Source organism: Anastrepha ludens, chromosome 2 (assembly GCF_028408465.1).
Source record: "Anastrepha ludens isolate Willacy chromosome 2, idAnaLude1.1, whole genome shotgun sequence".
Lineage (NCBI taxonomy): Eukaryota > Metazoa > Arthropoda > Insecta > Diptera > Tephritidae > Anastrepha > Anastrepha ludens.
The window spans coordinates 68,320,222-68,345,339 of NC_071498.1; the positions used below are offsets into that span (position 1 = coordinate 68,320,222).

At 35.0% G+C, this 25,118-nt stretch overlaps 1 protein-coding gene across 2 annotated transcripts in view; it reads right to left on the reverse strand.

Moving 5' to 3' along the window:
* LOC128871743 (putative cysteine proteinase CG12163) overlaps window positions 1-18,871 on the reverse strand; it is a 64,836-nt gene extending 45,965 nt beyond the window's left edge. For both annotated transcript variants that reach the window (XM_054113768.1, XM_054113769.1), the window contains exon 1: window positions 18,541-18,871. In XM_054113768.1, the coding sequence (XP_053969743.1) occupies window positions 18,541-18,630 (90 nt within the window). In that variant the 5' untranslated portion in view covers window positions 18,631-18,871. The remainder of the gene's footprint in view (window positions 1-18,540) is intronic.
* Between the last annotated feature and the right edge of the window lie 6,247 nt (window positions 18,872-25,118).

A 25,118-nucleotide genomic window follows, 5' to 3' on the forward strand; every position in this document is an offset into this window, starting at 1 on the left:
ACCGTCTGTTTTTCCATGCGCAGCTATACAAAGTTTGTCTATATATTTTGAAAAGGAAGGCAAACAGATTACTGTATGTAATCAACATCAACATGGAAATTGTGCTTATGTTTAAATCGAATACTTAAAGGTAGTTAAGAACAAAGTAAATCAGGCAGATAGATTAACATCCACTTTGACTTCAGCTTTTCTAAAGTACTCGCACTTCTATTCTGTGTCACACTAAGACCGCCTATTTCGCGCCAGCTGTCATACATATCTACTATGTGAACAATGCACTGGAATTGTGAGAATTCGCTACCAAAATGGTAGAGTTTTACGAATGCGAAGACGATTCGAAGACTCGCCATAAACATCGTGCGATTTGACGTAATTAGATTTATTTTGGTGTCTTATGGTATTGGAAAGAAACGAGTATGTAGGTAGATAAGAACAATTTCTGAGCTAAAGCACCAGAATTTTAATTTTTTTTTTAGAATTTTCACCCACTCATAATCGTATAAATAATCTTGCATTCGAATCGGACATTAAAACTTGCATATTCTCCCACGTGGAGACCCCTCCGTGGGCTCTACGAGATAAATATTTTCTCTATGATTCCATACCGCGCGTAACATAAAGCAATAATACAGCCGCCCATGGACAATTGCATGCGGGAATTAAATACCAATTGTTAAGAAACGCTGAAAAACTCCCGTTCGGAAGTGAAAGTTACCTTCATTCGCAGTTTTTGACGCCAAGCTTGTAACACAAGCTGAGTGCATCCCCCCCATAGACAAATTCATGATATACAGATACCACTAAGTGAGAAAAAACTCATAGGAACCAATTGCCACCATAAAGAAAAGAAAAGAGAGAGATTGTAGAAGCGCCAAATTGATGTGGATTCCTGGCCACTCTGGCATTAACAGAAAAAAACATGCAAGCTTCAAAAGCTCCACTATTAAGATGTAAGCCATTCTTAAGCAAAATTGTGGCAAAAACAGCTTCTAGCACTGTGTTCCAGCGATCGGCCATTAAATGGGCAGCTTATTCTCACCTGTACAAGTCACATAACACATACTAGAGATTAATTAAAATTTTTTAATAATCATTAAAGTAAATAAAAACAAATAAACTTATTCGACAAGCGCCTTCATATAGTAAAGCCGGCTTTTTGGTAAAGCCGTGTCGTCTCTCTTGCCAAAGTACAGTCGTTCATCTTCTAAACTCTTTCAATGAAAATTTTTAGTTTTTAGAAAATTGCTAGACACAGTTCGACCTAATTCTTTGGGTTCAATTGGTGTAACCATTTGGCAGAGCTGAAGGTATTATACGTAACAAATCGGTTATTAGTTCGAAGGTCCTCCGTTTTAGTTAGAAACCAACTTCTCGAAATTTATTTACAAATCTTGGCAGGTAACCCAATAAGTATCTTTTCTCATAAAAAAAACTAGTTATAGAAGGTATCTTCATTCGAATAAATTAATTATAAAGTTATCTTCAGGCATCGTAAGCTTGATTTTCTAATTGGGAGGCTTGCCCAAATTAAAAAAATGCTCGCACAGCTAGAAGAAATTCAAAGATCTGTTTGTTAGATTTACTTTAACCCCTTGCCGTGTTTTACCGAGTCTGACCTTGCCCAAGCTCGTCAAAAAAGAAAGACATAACTGGTGAAATTGGCGATATCGACGTAAGTCCCCTAGAAGCTTGTACAGCCTCATAGATTTCATAGAGCTAAAAGATTTCGAAGTTTCGAGATGAAACTAAAAATCGATATCTGTTAAAAGTACAAAATCATACTGTTATATATATAAATATATAATACGAATGGTTTAAATTGAAAAATAAAGTTTTGAGATATCTTTAGTTTTGACTAATTTTTAGTTAAATTTGCTCTCCTCATATTTTTCGTCCTTAACTCGACTTGAGCTTCTCTTTCGTAAAGCCACAAATATTTTTGCTTCATCTATGTGTGTACAATTTCATACACTACAATAAATTGTAAATAAATATCAAATCGTTTTTTTCTAAAGGAATGACTCAATGCTTGACAAAGCATTTGTCAATAGCAGTTGGGATTCTCAGCTGTTGCTAAAAAGTTTCGAATAGCAAAATTTGCATTACAAAGACTATCACCAAAGCCTAGGCTTATTTACTTATATATATGTACATATGTGTATGGGGCTGCATGGACATGTATGAACGTATAGGTACGAGTATAATAGTCAATTCTGTATATAATAGAAAATTCAGCGCTGACACTTGGCAAAGAAGAACGTGTACTTCCGGATGTGGAATTGACAAACTAGTTTTTATAACAGCAACCTTAGATATAACATACCGCGTATACATATAAACACCAGCACTTTTAGAACCGGCGAGAGCGTGAATAGACCAAAACAAAAAAGTTAGGCTCATCAATTCAGTAAATACATAAAACAATATAGGTACATGTGCACAAGTAGATAAATATATATGAAGATGTCATGCATAAGAAGCACGATTATAAACTTTAGCAGATTTGCCGTTTTGGCACATTTTCCCTGGCGAACAATTTTAAAGGCTTAGGAAACAGCGAACATTTAAGTGAGGAAGACAAAGTAGGTAAAAAAGATTCTGCTAAAGCAAAATTGTTAGATCGCTTGGATTGCTGCTTGATTGTTTTTCTTGAAAACTTAGCTTCACATTCGTTCACTGCTTTAGCTGCCTGCGCACGACTCAACTCATAAATTTCCTTCATTTTGCATTCGGAGTGACTTCAGTTAAAATACCAATAAATTGCCATCGCATTGACAATATTTGCACGAAGAATATTCGCGTCGCCGCAAGCCTTGCCAATTCATACGTACATATCTGCATATGTGTTTGCGGGTGCATCTGCACAGAGTCAAGAATCTTACGACTTTTGTCAACTCATGAAAATGAAAATCTCTGTGTGAAATGCGAAATGCGACAAAAATAAGCAAATAAGTGTCTAAGTTCCGGAGCAATACGAATTTTTTATACCCGGTGCATGTTTTTAGTGAAATATTTAATGAAGTTGGAGTAGTAGAGAGAGACCTCTGACTCCTTAGCTAGGATGGGCTCTGAGGCAAACTTTTTTGGCCCGAAGCCCGTTCTGTTACTCCCTTCTACGGCCATCAAAGCCACGGTTAGCAAATGGGTTACTACGACCATTAAGCATAGAGGACTGCAGACAGCTGATTGGATTGGTGACGGGCCACTTTCTGTGGGCGAAGTACATGGAAAAGGTAGGCATCTCAGACAGTGTACACTGCCCAGCTTTTGAAGACGAGGATGAGATGGCGGACCACTTTCTGTGCGTCTGCCCCGCTTTCGCTCGAATCAGGCCTAACACCGATGTGTTAAGAAACGACCACCTTGGCTCCTTGTCACCACAAGATCTACTCAGATTTCTTCGGAGGTCGGGTAGATTTAAAGAAAATTAAAAGGGAATCCGCGTGCAGTACAAAAGACTTAATGTTGTCTGATATTGTAATCATTGCATTTTGATCTTAATGGTGCAGCGCACATTTTCCAAGCACATTCCACTCATTTAAGCTCATCTCTCATACCAAATTTAGGGAGTTTTTTTAATACTGAAATAACGCATTTTTGAAAATTACTATTTTATGGAAGTTAGGTGTGGCTATTAACCCTGATAATACTATGCACTCCTCCCTTTGAGAGCATCACTTATGCCAATATTGGAAATAATTTTCTTCATTTCGAAATTGTTACTTTTTTCATGCGTCAGCTGTCTGTCATTTTCATGGTGTCACTTATTTGTTGTAGTCATGTAAAAACTAACTCTTGGCTTTTGTAAAAATGGAAACTTAAAAGTTTAATGTAGATAACTATTATTAGAACAAAGTCATGATAATCTAGTGCAATAATATGCGGTGGTACAAAAATAAAAATACAATAATAAAAATGGCAGTATGACATATAAACAGCGCTTAACTCACACTTATATAGGAAATGTATGGTTCAGGGGCTAAGCTGTAACAAGGCCCGAGTAGTCTCAGTCGCATGAAATACAAAAGTCAAACAAAAGTCATTGGAAAGATTAAACTACAGACTAAATTACGTACACATCTGTGCAAGCGATACGTCACACGAACTTCTTATGTATTTCATGCACAATTACAAATATATATATGCACGTACAGTGTCTCACAAGTGCAAATATAGTAGATGCTACTACTACTAGACAAAACAAATATAAAAATACTAATTACTTTTATATGAAATACATCTGTTTCAAATTAAAGGAAAAATGTATTATTTTTTGATAATAAACAATTAGTACTACTGGGATCAAATTGGAAATCACCTTCCAAAGTTTATAAATTTTTCATCATATAAATTTTTTTCTTTTTCTAAATGTTTCATTTCCTTTAAAGTGAACCCCTTTCGCCAGCCCTTACGGAAACTTTTTTCTAAATCTTTCAAATTTTATAAATTTGATTTTCGAAATGATGCCATGGGGTGTCTATTTTAATTTATTGAATAGGCAGAAGTCACACGGACTTAAATCAGGCGAATACCAGGGGAAATGCATTTTGAGATTGCGCTTTGCCGTGATGCAAAAACCACAAAGCCTACATTTTTAGGCGAGAAACATCCAGCAGGTATAATTACAGTCCGTTATACGCTACCGGGACGAACCGGATTTATATCCAACCAAGGGCTGTCAACCCAGTAGCGCTAACCAAATATTTATAGGGAATGTTCATGCTGTTACAACACCAACAACAACAATAATGCCAAGGTAAAAACAAAATATTTTTTAAAACTGATGCTCCCGCGAAATTGAAATTAAAAAGTCACCCCTCAGTTTGATCGCAATAGTACATATAAAGTGGCCATTTGTATGACGTACTTCCAGACCGTGAAAACTGACTTAGAGTGGAATAGATAGATTCGAGGTTTGCACTTCCACATCATGGTCTTTTGTGTCCTCTACTCGTCACAGTACCTCATCCAAACCCAGTTCTCTTATCCAACTCATAATAGACCTGGGTTGGGCTGAGCGTATATGCCTTTCTTCAGGCTGCAGTTGGCCTAGATGTTTCAACCTTCTCTGCGCTAGGCGCCACATTCAAGAAGAATTTATATTGGAGTCACCGGGGATTGGTTGCAGATGGATTGCAATCTGCAATGGCCTGTGAAATGCGCGTGGCCACTCTCAATATCTCTAGAGAGGGCACCCTCCTAGTGAGGACTTGGCATAGTGTAGTCCCATAATTTAGTGCCAGCTAACATCTCTTAGCCAAACTGGCATTGAATTCATTTCCATGAAAACTCCAACTGTTTTAAATTTCAAACGATCACCAAAAAAAAAAGTATCATATTTCGATAGTCAGGTTAAACTTCGGCTATTTACCAGTTATAGATGTGTAATTTTTATTAATAGGAAAAAATCGACACCTTGTGAGATACCAATAGTGGTCGAATGCAAATAAAGCGATGCCATGGACTTTTTGCCAGACACTTTTACAGCAAGTCTATTCTATGTATATTCAATATATTTCTGAAGATCATTATAAGGGTAAGACCACTTTGAAATTTTCAAACATTCGAATTTTTCTGTTCCTTTTCTTAATCATTCGACAGAATATCTGTCATTTCCTCATTTGAATAGTAGTACTTATTACAAAGTTAGAAGGCTTTAAAAAATATCTTAACTCAAATGGATAAATATTGCATCAGTTAAAACCACTTATTTTCAGCAACATTGTTATGTGAAACATTAATTATATGAAAATTTATTTCATTAATAATAATAATAATATAACTTCATATTAATAATAACTTAATTACTCATATTTTTTGCGTTTTCAATTTATTTAAACAACCTTAATTACGCTCAGGTTTTTGTTGTTAAGCTTGTTTAAAATTTTGTCTTAACTTATTCACAAGTATCCGCATCCTAACAATTAATTATCCAATTTAGTTTCTGAATAACTTTTTTACTAAATTTAAAAAATGATTTTAAGTGACAGAAATCTTTATTTTGACCTTTACGCACTCCATTGCTTGTCTGTTTGTAAACAAACTGTCTAGTTCATAAGTGTCAAATATGATTGACATACAACCTGAAATTATAAATCTTCTAATATGGTGAATAATTTTGTACCACCTTGTACGAATATGGCCGTTATTTATTGTCAAATTCATATTAGTGCAAGAATTTTGATTTTGACAAAAAATTGATTTTTCCCCTTTCATCATTATTTTACTTAGGAAACTTTAACTGAATTGCAAAGATGTGTTCTTAGGAATATCTTCATATTGCGATAAAAATATCCTAACTTCAGAAACTATAATTACTTGAAAACAACGCAGCATGAGAGCGCAGATGGATTTTTTTATATTCTTTAGCGTTTTACTCCAAACCACAAACAGTTTTTAACCGATTGACCTACAATATTTACATTATTGCAATCCTTTTTGTAATACAATACAGTAGGTTCTGTTTTTATGCGGTAGATACGTTCCGCAAGAAACAGCATAAAAAAACAGCATAAAAAAAGCTACTAGTTCTATAGTAAAACTATAGATACGTTTCAAAAGTGCTAAAACCGCATAAATCTGAAATAATGTAATAAAATCGCATAAAAAAGGGCACTAGTCCCATATTATATTATAACTATAGCTACGTTCCATAGACCGCATGAATCTGAAATAATTAAATAAAATAGCATAAACAAAATATTGTATTTTTGAAAATTATATCGTTATTTAAGAAACGTCAGAATCGAAAAATAAATTTAAGTCAGAAATTGAATCAGACAATACCCGCATGTTGCGCATCCGTTTAGGATTTGGCATAAAATCACTTCCGTCACTTGAGGAAATGTACACGTCTGATCTAGATAGTTATGCAGGCGGTTCCATACTTGTAGGGTTAGCATTTCTGATGTAATCTGTGATGAGTTTTTGCTTAGCTGGTTTAGAATCTTGTTTATATGTACAATTCCCGATAGGTCGACATGCATTTTGTAATTTAAAAAAAAACCGCACTAGTTCAAAACTGCATAAAAACAGAACCTACTGTATATGGTTTTGAAGCTTGAAGCTCAATGTACTGATCAGTATATTTACTAAACGTAACTAAATGTGAAAGTCAAATTGTAATTTCCTCAAAAAAAAAATATTTGTAACCGTCTACTTTTCATGTTGACAGGATGGTATTACCCTTTAAGCTTTAACTGTGGGCCAGAGGACTTACAGACCCCTGTAATCTCATGTTGAAGAAGACTGAAAATGCTATGTGTATTCATTTTGATAACATTTTTTGGTTGCTTACAATAAAAATTAATTATTTCAACATTAAATCTGTCGCCGTCATAGTTTATCGATTTTTCTAAGAATTGCTCAATATGTTTCCGCAAATTTAGGAGCCGGTGTGTTTCAATTCTTAATTTGACTGTTTCTTTAAAATTTAATTGTCATTTGTCAATACTAACGAAAACTAGCGATAGTTCAGCAATGATCTGTCAAAAACAATCGGCAAATGTCCCTCTAGCGATAGTTTCAAAACTCTATAACAGCTCCAATTATCTCTTATAAATTGATTACTTCAAAGTAGTTGATAAACGCATCCGACAAGACTGGTGCGCTATTCCACCTATACATGTGTATGTACGAGCATATGTGTGTATTTACTTATGTGTGTATATACATATGTAAAATGTTCCTTTAAGTCGATTGCCGTTGCTGGCGATTTTCGAATAGAAATGCCTGCGGCGCAATTGTCAAGTGCATTATTTGATTTGCTATTTACTCGTTCATACCTAAATACTTGGGCATATACATACACATTTTATACGCAAGTGTTTTATTTGTTGTTATTCCATTTATACTTATACGATATATTTAGACAATAACAGCCGCAACGTTGTGCCAGCATTGGCTTCCGATAATTCAATTTTTTTGTGACTAAGCTACTGGTACAAAAAAATAAATTAGCACTGTATTATTCTACGCGCATACACATTAGTACACACCGATTTAAATCTATATGTATATGTAATATACATATATATGTATGTATTCAAACATTTTTATTTTTGCCTAGTTATTTTAAAGAATGTTTCATAGGCTTAAGCAGCATTTAATATACTACTGTATAGTATTATAAATTAATTTACAAAGCTAGTCTGCATTGCTGAGTTGCTTGGTATGGGTTTATGCACTTTACCTGACATTTGACCTTAATCACAGACTTGTTTGATTAGAAAAAATTTTTTAAGACGATTGACTACCCTGCAAAAAGTCACTGGATTCAAATTTATATGGGAACAGTTAGCAAAGAAACCGTACTTACGTATGCATATGTACTTATACATATATACTCTATAAAATAAAAAAATACAACGAACAAAAAAACCGAAAAAAATTAAATATAAAAGAGCTTATGACGTCATGTTTTATAAAACTTTAGATTTCTATAGATTAGGTGAATTAAAAATCACTGAATGTCTTAGGATGTATCGATACATTCAATCACACTGTATGACGATTTAAAGATGTTAATATACTTTAAAAACAAAAATAATTTTTGACAGTTTTGTATTTGTTTAATCCAGTTGTGTTTAAAAAAAGAGAAAATTCGATACATTCTTCAATTTCACTACGGTCCAGGTGAAAGTGGATCAAAAAATGTGCACTCTTTATAAACCCAATTCGGATTTTTTGTACTTAGTTACTAAATTTTTTTCAATGTACTGTTCCAGATACTATCCCCTCTCAATACATGCTTGAGCTGATACATTTTTCTGTAGCGGAACATTTTTTAGATCTCAGCGCTTAACAAAATCCGGCCTTCTTTGGTCCAGCGACAAAATAAAAGAGATTCATATAAAAATGATTTGTTAAAAAAAATATTGCGGACTTTGCCCGTATTATTTCCATATGTTAGCGAAGAAACGCACTCTATTTCCACGATCTACAGAATGCAGAGATGTGGCCAACATCAGACCGTTAATCGGCTCTAAACGATTTTGAAGGAATCAGCTGATTTGCTGCCATAACTGACGTAATGAAAAAACTGAGATTGTGTTGGTGATATACGAAAAAAAATCAACGCAACTATCACTCATGCTACTTCGTTGCCGTCTGAACGACGATTGGACCAGAGTGTGAATACGTGTGAAATGAGCGGCCAGAATTTTGCTGCCGAGTACCCGATGACATGGCAGCCGCAGTTACTCTCACAATTTTTGTTCGGATGGTCAGGCCTATCATCTATCTATCATCCTTGTTACCTCACCTAATATTAAGAAACCATCTGTGAAAATCATGGGTCGAGTTGTGAGTTATTGGTAAAGAGAAAATTATTTTATGGCAGCATTCGCTGACTTGGAAGCTTGTGCCCATTACCTGAAACTGTATTTGGCGATAAAGGAAAGCTTTATGAATCGAATGAAACCAATAAAGCAGCTGATTATTTTTATTTATTGAAAGTCCAGATTTTTCGGACTAGAGGATATATGCACGGTCGCCACATCAAAATAATTTTCCATGGAATTTAAAAAAATACTAAAACAAGTAGCTGAAAAAATAGCATTGGCCTAACCGTATGAAAATTTTGAGAACTTCGTTAATTCAATGACCCTTTCATTCAATTGACCCTTTAATTTAATGTTTTCATTGGCCAAAAAGCTGAGTTCAAATCGGTAGAGCTTATTACGCTTTCAACATCGAATTGAGGAAGTCGTACGAAAATTATTTGTCTTATGTTTTTAGAACTGGCGCCATTTCCAACAGCTTTCAGAGGCACTTTCCACTACAAAAGAACTGCAAAGCTCTAGGCGCATTTCTATGAAGAAAAAATTGCTCATAAGCAATCCGATACCCGAAGTTGGCATAAGACTAGAAGACTATTTAAGAGAATAATTTTAATCCCCTGCAATTATTTGCAAATATACTTCCGTTTCCTTTCAATTATTGTCATGTTAATTGCTTGTTCAAACATTTCAAATATGTATGTATGTTTGCAACTCACAAATGGAATCACAGCAAATCTTCGTACTGCGGTTAATGAGTGTTGAATAATTATAATTCATGAAGTAAATTCGCATAGTAAACCGGTCGCCCAGCTCAGAAAGTTTAATTGTGAGTAGTTGTTTGTCATAATTGTAGGTACAACTAATATACGAGGTGTCTTTATTAAATAACCCGACTGAGACGGTAAAACATTTTATGTTGATTTCGTGCATTTTTACGACTTGCAGGCCGACACTAACCAGGAGATGTAGCGCCAAATGATGATAATGATGAAATATTTCCTTATTATCATATTTTCACTTTCAATATAGGCATGCGATAGAAGCTTTATTCTGCCAGATTCATAAGAATGCGTGTCGCTGTTGCTTTCACAGCTTCAACAGATTCAAATATTACTGATTTTAATGCAGGTGGAATCGCCGGCTCAAGCAGATATTTCCACAATTCGTATCGTCTTTTTCATATTATTTCACGGGATTCAACAAGAACGTTGAGAGAGTAATTTTGACAGATATTTTTCAATAAAATATTTAGCTTGGATTCCCTTATTGTAACAAAAAAACTTGAATGTGAGCGAAGGCTGTAGTTATATAATATTAATTTATTAGTCCGACGTATTGCACTCGAATGATAAAAATATTTATGCTAAAGAGCTGGTGGTCGCTGACACATGCTTATCATTTTTAGTTCCGTTATTTGATTCCACACCTAGTATCTGTACATTTAAAAATGTTTTTAATATTAGCCTTTCAAACTTTTAACTGCGAATAGTCATGTAGGCTAGTCACGTAAGTTCAGGTGTAAGCAAACATTTTGCAAGTTTTTTAATTTTTTGTTAATTTCCTAAACGCATCAGTTTCGTTGTGCAAAACGTTAGATACGAAAATGTCTAATGTCCGCAACCCCGACAAATTACTAATTTCCACATAAGTTAAGTAAATTTGACATGTTTGTTGAGGATTAGAAATAAAAGAGGCTGATGCTTTGAAGGAATGCGTTTAAGAAGTCAACCAATGTCAAACAAAAATGTGATATCGGAGTAGGTTTTATCAGAGGTTAATTTCATTCCTTTTGAAAATTAATCTCACATGACTTATAAAGTTCACCAGTTGACTGGCATACACACGCCCCACCTCCAAATAAATTAAAAAATCGGTATTTTATTAATAAATAGTACACTGGTGTCATGAAACTCCTTGGTCTTAAATGAATCAGAAATAGTTTAACCTGCTAGGATATACTGAACGCAATTGTGCTAAGATAACGCGGCCTCACGGGACAGTTGAAGCTGTTGGTCTGCGATCGGTGGTGATTGGACGGTATTAGGAGGCAGGAGTTTATAGCCTGTCTGTGAACTGGTAATGCTTCAAACAGACGCAAAGACGCAAAGATTTATTTGTAGGTATAAATGAAAAATTAAATTTCCGTGCTAAAGCGGGAAGATTACAAATTTTTCGGCGCTTACCTATATCGTGATTTTTTATGTATTCTTAAATAGGCTTATAAGCGAGAATCACTGTACCTAATGTACCACAGCAATCGTCCACGCTGACACCTACTATATAGAAGTTCAGCCGCGTCCGATACATTTGAAATACTATAATCTCTTTTAGCTAAAATGCGAGATTCATTACTTCTCCCCTGTAATATCAGCAAGCAATTTACGACATATATCAAGAGACAATTAACACCTTTCTAAGCTCTCGTCCCATGAATGACGTAATCAGAGATCAATCACCATCGCCACAATAGTCGGTTTTACGTTACCGAAATGTCCCGGCCTTACCATACATGGGACGAGGGACTGTCACTCCCTAAAAATTTATTGGAAATATTTTATGATGTTTTAACAACAACTAATCAGTTCCACCGGTATTTGTAAGAGAAACCATTGAAGCAAAGCTCCTACAAGTTCTCTCTGCATGATATGATTCGATTCAGTACTTTCTATATCGATAGTACTTTCTATATTAGACAAATATTTCATTTATATGCACGTTTGCGAAAACATTTCTGCACAAGTATGTTATATGTACGTCGTACTCGTACTTCGCCGTTGGTGGCAAAAATGGAAGCAAAATAAGTTTTGTACATTGAAAAAATATTTTTTATATTATATTTGAAATTTTTCATTGTGGTAGGCAGATTTTTAGTACAATTACATTTATCAGCGTAATAAAAACTGCAAAACATTTTTGCTATAAAAATTAGTATTTACTTAAAAAAAAAACAAAAATTATGCATATAAAATACTGAATTTATACACAAAAACCATAAACTTTGTTTCTATTTAATATTTGGCAACAAAAATTTTGTGTGTGCTTATTTTGTGGGTAAACAACATTGTGTGTCGTTTATACTAAAAAAAATAATAAAATTCTGCAAAGTTCACTAAAGGCAAACGAGACGCAAAAACAAAAAAAAATATAAAAAATTAAAGTGTTTAAAGTTCGAAGTGGAAGGCGAAAGTGTGAGCGTGGTGAGCTGGTCATTGCAAACTTGTGTAAAAGTGTTTATATACAACTGTGTGCAAAATAATAGCAGTGCTGTATGAAAATTAAAAATAATAATAATAGATTGAAACTTACATACAGACATACATACATTTTTGATAGGTGCTTAAGTCTTTATGTCGCCCTGCAAATGGAGGGGCCTATATTTTTATTCCACCTCTGAACAGCAAAAGGTTTTTAGGTGAAGTCGTTTCATGACAGAGGTATGCATATATACCACACATATAAATACAAACACACAGGTGCCAAGGTGCTCGAAGGCTCCTGAATAGAGCTTTCAAAATGAGTAGGAAACTCACCAATCTCTCGAGAAAGAAGCTATTCCCACACTTATTTTTCTTTATTCACGAAGTGGTGGACTCCGAATGCCTTGCGGGAAGAAGAAACAAAAAGTCTTTCAAAAGGTAAGCCTAGATGCCAATAGTGAGTAATTCCTAGATGTTACCTTTCTTAATGTCAACTTTGACATTTGTCAAGTAGACAGATCTACAATTTTACTCAATAGAACAGCGCGTAAAAATTATTGAAACTTATGATTATGGTCGATCTTTAAGAAGATCTTTTCGGCGGAAATAATCGTTCGAATAAGTGGACAATTCAAAGGTTCGACAAAAATGTCAAGAAACTGGTTCTGTCAAGGATAGAAAAAGGATTGGCAGACCAAATATTGCTCATTCCCATGGCAGCCGGTTCTATGTTACCGGAATGACTCGGGTTTTTCCCGACCAAGGGCTGCCGCCCCAGTAAACTAGCCCTGTCTAGTGTACCGTATCCCACCAAATATAGCTGATGTAGCGCAAAGTGTTGCTGAATTAGGAATTCATGAATCAACTGTTTTGCGGATTTTACATGTAGACGTGCTAATGGTGGACATTTATATTATGTCATTTTGCACACATAAATGTTAAGACCTGTATTTTGAATACAAATGGTTAAACCTGAAAAAATCTAAATCTTTACATGTTTTATTTTGAAACATCATCTAAGCGCATCTTTTGAAAGATCCTTTATATCACTCAAATGTGTCATAAGCTGTTGGGGGGCGACATAAATATCTTTTCCGATAGTCAAACTGCGATCAATGCCTTGTTGTCGCCATGCTGGTCAACTCCCATAAGGAGAAGATCAAACGCAACGATTCCAGATATAGGAAAATAGAGGCAAATGAAATTGCCGACGAGCTTGGCAGGAAGGGGTCGGCGGAACCAGTTTCAGTTGTCCCGATCTCGGACATCTGTGTCCCCTTGACCGTTGTTAAAAGGAAACTACACAATTTCTCTCTGATCGTGTGCTATCTCAAAAATACTTTGGCGTCAGTACGACAGAAGCAGGACGCTTAACCCTTTCGCTACATCTTTTTATTGCGCCATCCAAAAAATCCAAATTTTTGTCTGAGTATTTATTTTAGGACCAATAACAATACAAATAGATTTTTATTTTTTATTTTTTTTGTTAAGTGCTTTTTTTTAAAGTTGCCATATGGCAACAAATGTTTTGTATTGGTTTCAATCGCAAATAAACTTCTTCTGCAATCTAATGCAAGTTAACGCCTTACGAGAAATTTGTTGCCATATGGCAACAAGCTTAGTTTTAAAAATTAGCACAGCTTTTAAAGCTGCGAGCGAAAAAATATTTATATGCCAAATGACAGATTGAACATTTTTCTATATACTTTATTCAAAAATTATTGAAAACATTTGCCCAAAATGCCTCAAAAATCTAAAAATACAAAATACAAATTTCAGAGTGAAGTGCTATATGCCAGAAGGCTTTCTTTAAAAATGTTGTATTACCGATATATAATGAGCGGTTATTATTTATTTTATTTCTGTTTAACCATTAAACTTCACTTTTGGTAACTATGTAACAAAAAAGTTGATATTTTTTACAAGAGAGTGTTGACGGCCTTTTAAAGTTTACTGTTGCCATATGGCAACAATATCGCGAAAGGGTTAAAGCGCTGGGGATCCACCACTATTCAATTTCTAAACTAAAAGCGGTGTTTACCGGTCACTGGGTGATCGGAACTCATACGGAGAAGCTTAAACTTCCGTACAACCCCCATTACAGAAGCTGTGGTGATCCGTCAGAAAAAGAGACTGTTGAGCACCTTCTTTGCAAATTTTTCGGGTTTGGCGGCTAGTCGTTTGACGTTCCTTAGTGTGCTTCTGCGGGTGGACTAGGGCAGTTCTCGAGCCTAGATCCATTTTCTCTCCTCCACTACATGAACAGCACTGGATGGCTTTAGATGGTTTTTCTTCCTTTAAGTTTGGTAGCTTTTCTTAGGTCTACATTAACACTTTATCGACCGGTAGCCTATTTATAGGCTTTTCGATTGCCAGCGCTTATTGACCGGTAGCCTATTAATTGGCTTTTGGTTATCGACGGTTTCTGTCAGGGGGTTGCTCTTTTTATAACTACGTAGCGCCAACGTCGTTAATTATTTGCAGCTTTGTACTGACCTCTCCAATTTTTTATCAATTATAATAGTTTTTTACCGTTTCTAATGGATAAAGAAAGTGCAGATGAAGAGTTTTGCTTAGATGCTCAAATGACCACCAAAATACTTCAAAGCCTACAAGAAGAGCACCAAAATCAAATCATCCAGAAAGATTACCATGCATAAAGAAGCACAAACGGATAAGAATAGAGACAAGTGGTAAATTCAAAAACCCCCAAAAACAATGTAGAGTATGTGCGTCGAAAAAGATAAGAAGTCGAACATGATTCGTATGTAAATTTTGTACTGTTACGAGAGATACCACACTCTAAATAGATATTAAAAAATTTAATTACTGTTACCTTGAATTTATTTCATGAATGTAAGTGAAACAGGCGGCCGCCGTAGCCGAATGGGTAGGTGCGTGATTACCATTCGGAATTCACAGAGAGGTCGTTGGTTCGAATCTCGGTGAAAGCAAAATTAATAAAAACATTTTTCTAATAGCGGTCGCCCCTCGGCAGGCAATGGCAAACCTCCGAGTGTATTTCTGCCATGAAAAAGCTCCTCATAAAAATATCTGCCGTTCGGAGTCGGCTTGAAACTGTAGGTCCCTCCATTTGTGGAACAACATCAACACGCACACCTCAAATAGGAGGAGGAGCTCGGCCAAACACCTAACAGAAGTGTACGCGCCAATTATTTATTTTTTTTTTTTTTTAAGTGAAACAGGCAATAAATTGTATAAAACAAATACAAAATAAAGTATAAATATCAATAAAATTCCATTACTTTAAAACAAAAGGAATAAGAACAACACAATGCATAGTGAAAATTTAGCCGGTACTTACTGAGTGGCAGCCTCAACTACAACCGGTCGATAAAGTGTTAAGGTATCAAAATGCCAAGTGGTACTTTTAGTGCGCCCGTAGTACTCTTGCCATCTAACCTACCTTGAATTGTCGACTCTTCCGACGATTATTTACACCAAAAAATTACGAATATGTCCTTAAAGATCAACAATTTTCATAATAACTTTAAATGATATTAATATTAATATTATCGCGCTAAATTGTAAATCTGTTTGCTTGATAAATGTCAAAATTATACATTACTGACACGTAGGCGTAATTTTTGAAAGACCCTTTATATTTGATATTTCCAATAATTAAAAAAAATAATCTAATTAAGAAAAAACATGCTTTTCGTTAAAAAATATTTTATTTGGTGCATGATTTACAAATTCAGGTTATTTTGGAACTCCCGTTATCAACAAAAAAAAATTATATTATATTATAATTTTTTATAAAACCTGTTTTTCAGAATTAGTAGAGCTCCGCGTGCTAACATCTAATAAAAAACATTCACATTCAAGTCGAAATACATAACTCCGTCAAAGTTCGTCATGAAATGAAACGCTATATAACGAACCAGTTATTTTAATAGCAACCCGTACAAATTTCATTTACTTTATTCCTACATATTATTTATTTATTACTATTTTTTTAATTAATAGTTTTTGCATCTGCCCTATTCGACAAACAAACGTTATCACAACGACCTGAATTTTTAGGTATAGTGCCAAAAATGTATATGGAACCTTTTATCTATACTCTTATAACAACAAAAATTGATAACAATATTTTTATTTGGCGGTGCCCTTTAAAGGTACTTTATAAAATATCCACTTGTTTAATCAGAAAATCAAAATCAAGTTTTGTTTTGCATATAATTAATAAATTATGTTAACCAAAGCTTTGATTTCACGTTTATGAATTAATTATGAATATTATGGCCACATTCATGTGTATGTATTAATGCATATTAATGTTGTTATTATACAATAATATTCATTAAACAGCCTTTTCGGAATTATGTGCTGTATTCATAGCTTGCATATATAAGTGTGCATAAATATAATATTTTCCCATAATTCTAATTTGGTTTATTTAACGCTAAGAATAGCTTCATAATTTGTAATTTATTGATAAAATGAAACTTTATGTTCCGACTGCTGAAAACAGAACCAATAAATTTCAGTAGGATATATGTATGTACAGCTAACTGCAAATGCATACATATACCGTACAGGTCCCACGAACATATTGTCACTCATACTCACTCATACTTTGAAATACGGAAAGTCTATTTAAGTACGTACTATGCAAATACAAATTGATACAGCAAATTAATCAAATCATCCGACAATACTACTCTGATAACAATTGACACAAATAAACATAACAGACGTCGTGATCTCCGACGCTGCCCCTCTACAGTCCGCTCTACTCACTATTGGTATTTTCAGTGCATAAAGAGGCACATATGTATACATGAACGTAAATGGCTAAGGTTGGTTTTGCAACTAGGAGAATTGGATCATATTATTTTTATTATTCGTTTTTATTTTGCATTGGCGTTTATTCTTTTCACTTAACTCTTATGGTGTTTGCTGATAATGTAGGTATTCGCAATTGTTTTCAATTGCGTATTACTCTCGTGTATAAGTACTTTCCCAATTAGAAGTGATTTTACATAGTCTATGTCTATTAGACGAACAGCTTTAATCAATCAAGCAGAAGCTAGAATGTATGCTGTCGAGCTTGAGTAAGAATGTAGAACAATGAAGATGGTTTACTAAACGTTTCCTCGGCAGGCGTGTCTGCAGCCGATGTCAAAATTATCCTGATTTATGTACATCCATTTAGGGTCGCTCCGACAAAGAGCTTTAAAAAGTATTACACGTTCCTAGACAGACAGACAGATATTGCAGATTCAATGTTTTCATCCCACTGAAAGGCGATAATTTTGAAATAACACTTGTCAATCAACAAGTTCGTTACGGCATAACAGAAAATATACTCTTTGTGTAAAGCAAATTTATTGCTAGACAGATTGTGAGGTTTAAAATGAGGTAACAATAAACCAGCGAAAAAAAAAATGTCAGCACTTTCACTTAAAATAAAAGGATACAAAGTAACTCTTATAAGTGCCACCGATATTGTTAGGGTGCTTTTATTCTCAAAAAAGGCAGCCTTTACCAACCCTGCTACTTCTTTTATGAAAACCCAATGACCCAATAGCCAATATTCTTTGTTTCCTTTTCTTTTTCCCCGTGATTTTTTGCTTTTGAACTCGTCAAAATGCAAAAGAAACACTATTTTTTTATTCAAAATGCGGAACAGTTCGTTATACATATAAATATGCATGTATGATTGTATAATCGTGCGCGCATTTAATTTGTAACATATTCAAAAAGATTTAGTAGCATTTTCGAATCAGTCGAGTAATGAATCATTAGCAGAATGTGTCCGATCTAGGAGGCGCAGTTAACTAACTACCACTCCACTTAAAAATATATTTATATGTTTTGTTATTTCGCATAACACCTGGTGTTCGTATTAGTGCATGTTGCATATTAGTTGATTGCTATTTATTAATCGCATTTATTTACAAGCCGTATGAAATTTCAACTAAGCAATCAAAATAAGCGCTATCGTTTAGTCCCAATGATTGTTGCAAAAAATTAAATCAAAAATAAAAAACAACAGCAGAAGCAGTTACTATTATTTTGTCTTCAGGACTCACCTCCTCTGCGGCATCGGCATCCTGTCCAGCTACAACAGACAAGAGCGACAGCGCAACAATTATTGCTGTTGCACCGACGGCGAGACGCATTTTCTCGTTGTTTGCTGTTTCCGATTTGTGGCGCAGATGAAATGTGCCAATTCGCGTCAGTCACTTGTTTAATATAATATATTTTAATTACTTAAACCCAATTCTTTTTATAGCGATTGCGACCACTTTTTCGTTAAATGCGCGTTAATATTTTTTTCACAAATTTACTTAAATAGCACCAATTGGAATAAAATTCATAGAAATAAACCACACATTAAGAAATTCACGACAAGACTGATGACTGATAGTTAAACAATTGTGGTCGTTCAGTGAAGGCACAGTTCGGCACAGTGTTGTAGTGGCATCCAATTGGTAGTGGCAGTGTTGCATGATGTACATTGAAACGAAAAAGAGTCCGATTTATTAATTTCATGTATATATTTCACGTAAAATAAAAACTATTATACAAAAAAAAAAAACAGCATACTACAAAAACAAGTTTTTTAAATTAAAATGTTTGCATAAATCGCTACAAGCCAAATCAGTGCTGGCAGTATGTGATCATAGAATATGAGTTCAAACTTATGAATATGTCATCTGCTTTGTGAAATTTATTGCAAGCCCTGTTGAGCTTGGCTCTTCCTTTTTATTTATTTATTTATTTATTTAATAATAATAATCTAGAAATACAGCATTCTTACAGACTCTATTAAACATATTAATGCTATATAACTAAGCTTTACCTGAATAATTAAGTTAAACGTAATTAAAATTATACTTAGGCGTAGAAAAGTCCAAATCTTAAGTCCGAAGACTTCTATTGGGAATGTAAAATTAAATGCTCTCAAGAGTCGTGTACAGATTTTTAAATCTGAACCAAATCTCCTAATAAGGCAGGTATGGAATATGACTTAACTGTAACTTATTTAACTTACACACACGGACAAAATTATTCACACAACAACTAATTTTGAATTCCAGAAGCTGTATCTTGGGAAAAAACTAATGTATTGTTTATTTAAAACTAAAATAAACTTAACAAAACTTTACTCCATAAATAAAATATTAACGAAAATCATACGATTACTCATATTTTCAAGGGGCAAAATTATACACACAAAGTATGAATTTTAAATTTTAACTGATTTCATTTTTCTAACAAAGCAACCTATACTTTCGAATAAGTCCCGTTATGAATATGATCATTCGAAACTCAATTTATTTGGCAATTTCGAGGCTTGCTTTCGCGGTATTAGTACATCATGGGTTGGAAACAAGCAGACACAACTGAAGCTGAAAGAAAAATAATTTTGCATAAGAATGTGCAGAATTATCAAACGGTGCAGAAATCAGTCAAACGGTGAATCGAAAACGTTTTATTGCATACATTACAGCATAATAAAGCGTTTTAAAGAGGAAACAAATCTTAAGAACCAACCTCATACTAGAAGACCTCGTAAGCTGACCTCAGTGATGAACACTATATAACAAGAAAAATAAAAAAGAATCAAAAAATTACTTCAATGCAAGTGGTAGCATAAGTTCGTGCAGAGATTACGAAAGAAGTACATCGGAAAACAGTTCGCAAGGCCTTGAAACGTGCCGGGTATAGCTCACGAATGGGTCGAAAGAAACCACTCATCATACTCATCAGCAAAGTTAATAAAAATCAAAAGAGAGAGTTCGTAGTGGAATATAAAAATAAGCCACTTGGTTTCTGAAACAATGTTATTTTAAGCGATGAGTATTAGTTCAACATCTTTTAATCGTACGGAAGGATTCGAGTCTGGAGAAAACCCAATACCGGATTCGAAAAAAGCAATACAGTAAGTACAATGAAACATGGTGGTTGTTATAAAAATCACAGAGGGCAGGGGACCAAAAATACTACCTTGGTGAACACCAGAAGACCCAATAAACGAGTGGGATGTAACAACTACCCAATCACGAAGACAAGTAGATCAGATCTTATTTATTTATTTTTTCACTACTTTCGATGTATCTTTAACGGCTTTACTCTTTTGAACACTTACCTTCAAGTCATAACACATTTCACCAAAAAAAGTTTTCTCAAAGTCCAAAATTATAAATTTTATCACACTAAGCACCCAACTAGTACTGCCCTCACGCACTCTCTACAATAACAAAACTGATTGGTTCCATTTAAAACAAAATAAGTTGCCAACTCTCTAAATACCAAACCACCACTAAACAACAGATGATGATATCGCTGAAGCCACGGAACACTCCACTAATTGCGTACAAATACTCTGTCTGGACCTCCACCCCAATGCAAAAACACATATCAAAAAAAGACTACGATGCCCACAGGACAAAAATGTCTGAACTCGCTTACAAAAGAAATGCAAGAACTACTGATGACTGAGAGAAACCGAGAAACCCAAAAGTATTTAGAATAACTCAATACTGCTGCAGCAACAGACAGTAGTCTGAGAAAGAGGACTGCTTTGACATCTCTCGATGAAGCACCTCTATATAAATGTACCCAACTATAAGTGTCTCACTCTTAGATGAAACTGACCAAATGGAAGTGCACAAAAAAAGAAATAAAAGATACTATACTCCAGATTAAACCGAAAAAATTCCCCGATTACTAAAGGGTTTCCCAATAATTATTATTATTCCCGTAAAATATCAATGGTTTCGTTGCTTATGTGGCACGTAGCGCCGTCTTGTTGAAAAATAAACATTGTCCAGATCAATACCATTCAATTCCATCTCTCGATAGCACAATCCATTCTCCGTAACTGTTGCTCCAGCTTCATTTTCGAAAAAGTAAGGCCCAATGACTCCGCCGGATCATAAACCGCACCAAACAGTCACACGTTGAGGATAGAGAGACTTTTTAACAATAATTTTTGGATTTTCTGAGCCCCAGATCCGACAATTTTGCTTGTTGACGAAGCCACCGAGGTGGAATTGGGCCTCATCACTCAAGATGATTTTTCGATGGAATTCCGGATCATTTTCATGCATTTCAACGACCCAATCAGCAAATACACGACGTTGTTGATGATCGGTCGGCTTAAGTTCTTGTGTTAACTAAGCCTTAAGACCCAAATATTTATGCAGAATACGGTGTAATGACGTTTGTGGAATGCCTAATTCCAAAGAACGACGAGTAATGGACAAACCTGGGTTGGCAGCAATATTTTCGGCTGTTCTTGAGCGACGTGCACGGGTTTTATTGTTCACATCACTAACTAAATGTTAATCAACAAAAGCAATAAATAATTTAGCCAATAAAAAAAGTTATAAATGCCTTCATACATCTAACTGTTAGACATCTTATTGTACTAGAATTAAATTGTTAAACTCTGTAACTTGCATTGCGTAGATGTGAAGATGTAAAATAAATAAAAAAAAGTACAGGTATCTTCCACTTCTGAAACCACACTGATAAAGTCGAATCAAATGGTTGATACGGGCTTCAGTTTCCCAGGCAGTACTAATGATAGGATCATGTAAGGGGTAAACCAGCGATAATTAGCGCCAACATTTGGTTTCTTGTGTAGTGTGCTTAGATTAACAAATGTATTTTATATTCGTCCGACCAAATCTCGTTTAGCAGTTGGCTTATACGGTTAAAACATTTAGCCTCAGTCGGTACTGTATTGACCTAGGGCCCTTGTTGTTGCAAACCAACTTTATTTTTGCTCTTGCAACGTTTTCACCTAGTCGGGGGGAATGAATTTGTACCAATATATGTTCGAGTTCTTCATCGTCATATTCGTCACTACCTTGAGAAATGTTCGCTATCGTTGAAATCATCAACAGAACTTTTATCCCGGTGTGAGTGTTTATAGAACCGCTCTTTAGTCCAACCATTCCTCTCCTAGGCCGGTACGTGCATAGAAACTAGTTATATTGTTGGACGCGGGTTGCAGCCCTAATCCCAACTACGAATCCCACAAAAAATTTGTGCGCCGTCTCATGGCGTATATCTCTTGCAGCCACAGTCAAGTAATATTAGCCTCACTTTTATCGAGAACATCCTCGTACAGGAGTGGATGAGGAGACTTTTTGCAGAGGTTACGTAAATCATCGGCCAAGCTCAGCAGCACACAACCCATCTATTGAGATTTTAAAATGGATACATTTAAATAGCAAGTCCTTTGTTCCACACAAGATTGATGCTTGGAGGTGCACTTACAAGTGTTGCAGCTTATATATAGTAAGATTTTAACCCATTTTAGACAAAGCTTTTCAAAACGTCGTCTAATTATCGAAAACTCATTTTTACAAAGATCTACATATTTACATAAAGGTTTGATGGTCGTATTGCCATTTTCTAGAAATGCTATTCGCCTTATGTCCAAGTGAAAACATTTTGGATGCGATATCTTGATCAACCATAACTCTTTCTTCGCTTGTTTGATACAAAACTCTTGTTCAAATCATGCAAAACCTAAAATTGTTTTTAAGAACATAAATATTTGAGGATCGCTTCTGAAGTGGCAGTTCTTGGACGGTCATATTTCCTGATCGTTCTGGTGTCATAGAACTGATGGTTGGCGGAACGCATATTTTTTATTTCAACCATAATAGTTTTTTTGTTTATTTCATCAGAGCATAAGAAACCTCTTGTGTTGCATACTACGGTGCATTCCATATAACATTTGCATTTCACTTTAATTTACCCCAAACGAGTGTTTGTTATCATAATTAGGCTTAATCGAAGTCAAAAGTTGTAAGCTGCTACAACCGTAAGCAAATTAGTGATTACTGGCCCCTTCCTGGTGAATAGCATAAAAAATGCTCCCCACTTGGTGGGGCTTATGTAAGCGCAACTATTCTCCTCCAAGCACTAGTGGTTTCAAATAAAAGTTAATGATTGCTTAGATGCCTCCTTGCAATGGTGGATTGAAGTACGCCACCAATATTCTTTAGAATTGCGGCTACAACAACAGTAATCGATTAGATTTAACTAAATGCTCTATATTGTTGTTGTTAAATTCATGATCCACATGATTCACTAAACCGTTTTTTACAAATTTAGTACGACATATCAGAATATGACTCGAAATTCGCATGTGTAAATCTATTCAAAAACAGTTTTTAGTTTTTGCCTTAAGATATTTTCGATAGGAATGAGAAGCCTCATAGAATAGTGGCCTAAAACTTATCAATGTAGAAATGTTGGCAATAATATTTTGTATTAAACTGCTCACAGGACCGGAAGTTAACCTTAATGTTCTCTTTCGAGTACCAAGGCACTTTAGGTTTCCTTTTTTAAAGCATGTAAAACAAGTTACAATCTTAATAAACCATTTCGCCAAGCTTTTAGCTTCACTACAGCACTTTTAATATATCGATGGCATAGAATAATGATGGAATATCCACAATCAAGTGGATTGTATATGTATCTTCTTTTATCTGATGAGTTTTTTCAGTAGACGAACCGTTTTTAATATCGACTTGATAGCGTATCTTTCTTGGCCCAGGGCTAAAACAAACATTATCTTACGTGCGCAGTCCTCGTGTAGTTTAAGTGGGAGGAGTGCAACATGTGGTTTATTATTATCAATATTATTATTATATTCTTATTATTAGCCGTAGCCAAACGCGTTGGTGCGTGACTACCATTTGCGGTCTAGGGCGGGTCGATTTAAAAATCGCTCATTGCTCTGTGAAAATCGTATTCTAGGGATCAAAATAAGAAACTTTGCCGAAGGAACCATACCTCTAAAACGAATTCTGATGTACCCCAATTTGGATCGAACGAAAAATCCCACTTTGACCCCTTTAGAGTGCTCCAATCGAGTCCAAATGTATGACCGACCCCCACTAACTTTGGACGGCCGATCCACCCATGCCAGTGGCACACTCCCTGGAACTCCCCTGGGGGGTTCCCCATACAATCATTTCAAAATATCACCATTTTTGGCCTTTACATGAGAAAAGAAACTAAAAAGTTCGACCCAAATTGGGAGACATCAGAATTCGTTTTAGAGGTATGGTTCCTTCGGCAAAGTTTCTTATTTTGATCCCTAGAATATGATTTTCACAGAGCAATGGGCGATTTTTTTGCCTCACCACAAATCGACCCGGCCTAATATACGTATATATACAATATATATATAATATATTATTACTATCAAATATGATTGTAACAAAGTGCAATATTTGCCCATAAACTTTTAGGAAGCGTTTTTGAAGCGACAGTGCTTGGCTGGACTAGCATCCGGGGCGTCCCGATAACAAAGACACAACTGCCGTGGGACGGAGTTCAGAGTTCTTTACGTGTATTAGCTCACTAGATCTAGGAATTAGGAGTGGAAATATAAAGTGGTTGTTATAGCAACTTTTGCTGAGGTAAAAGGAGGCAAAACCACTAAAGCGCTAATAAAATATTACATAACAGCATCAGCAATTATATTGAACTTCACTACGCGTTGATGGTTAAAAACCACTTACGGGCTTACGACATTCCATCACCAATTTGGCGGTTATCACAATTACGGCTGTTGTTAACAACAAAGGCATGAATGGACAGCAATCAAGGCGGATACTCACACAATGATGAC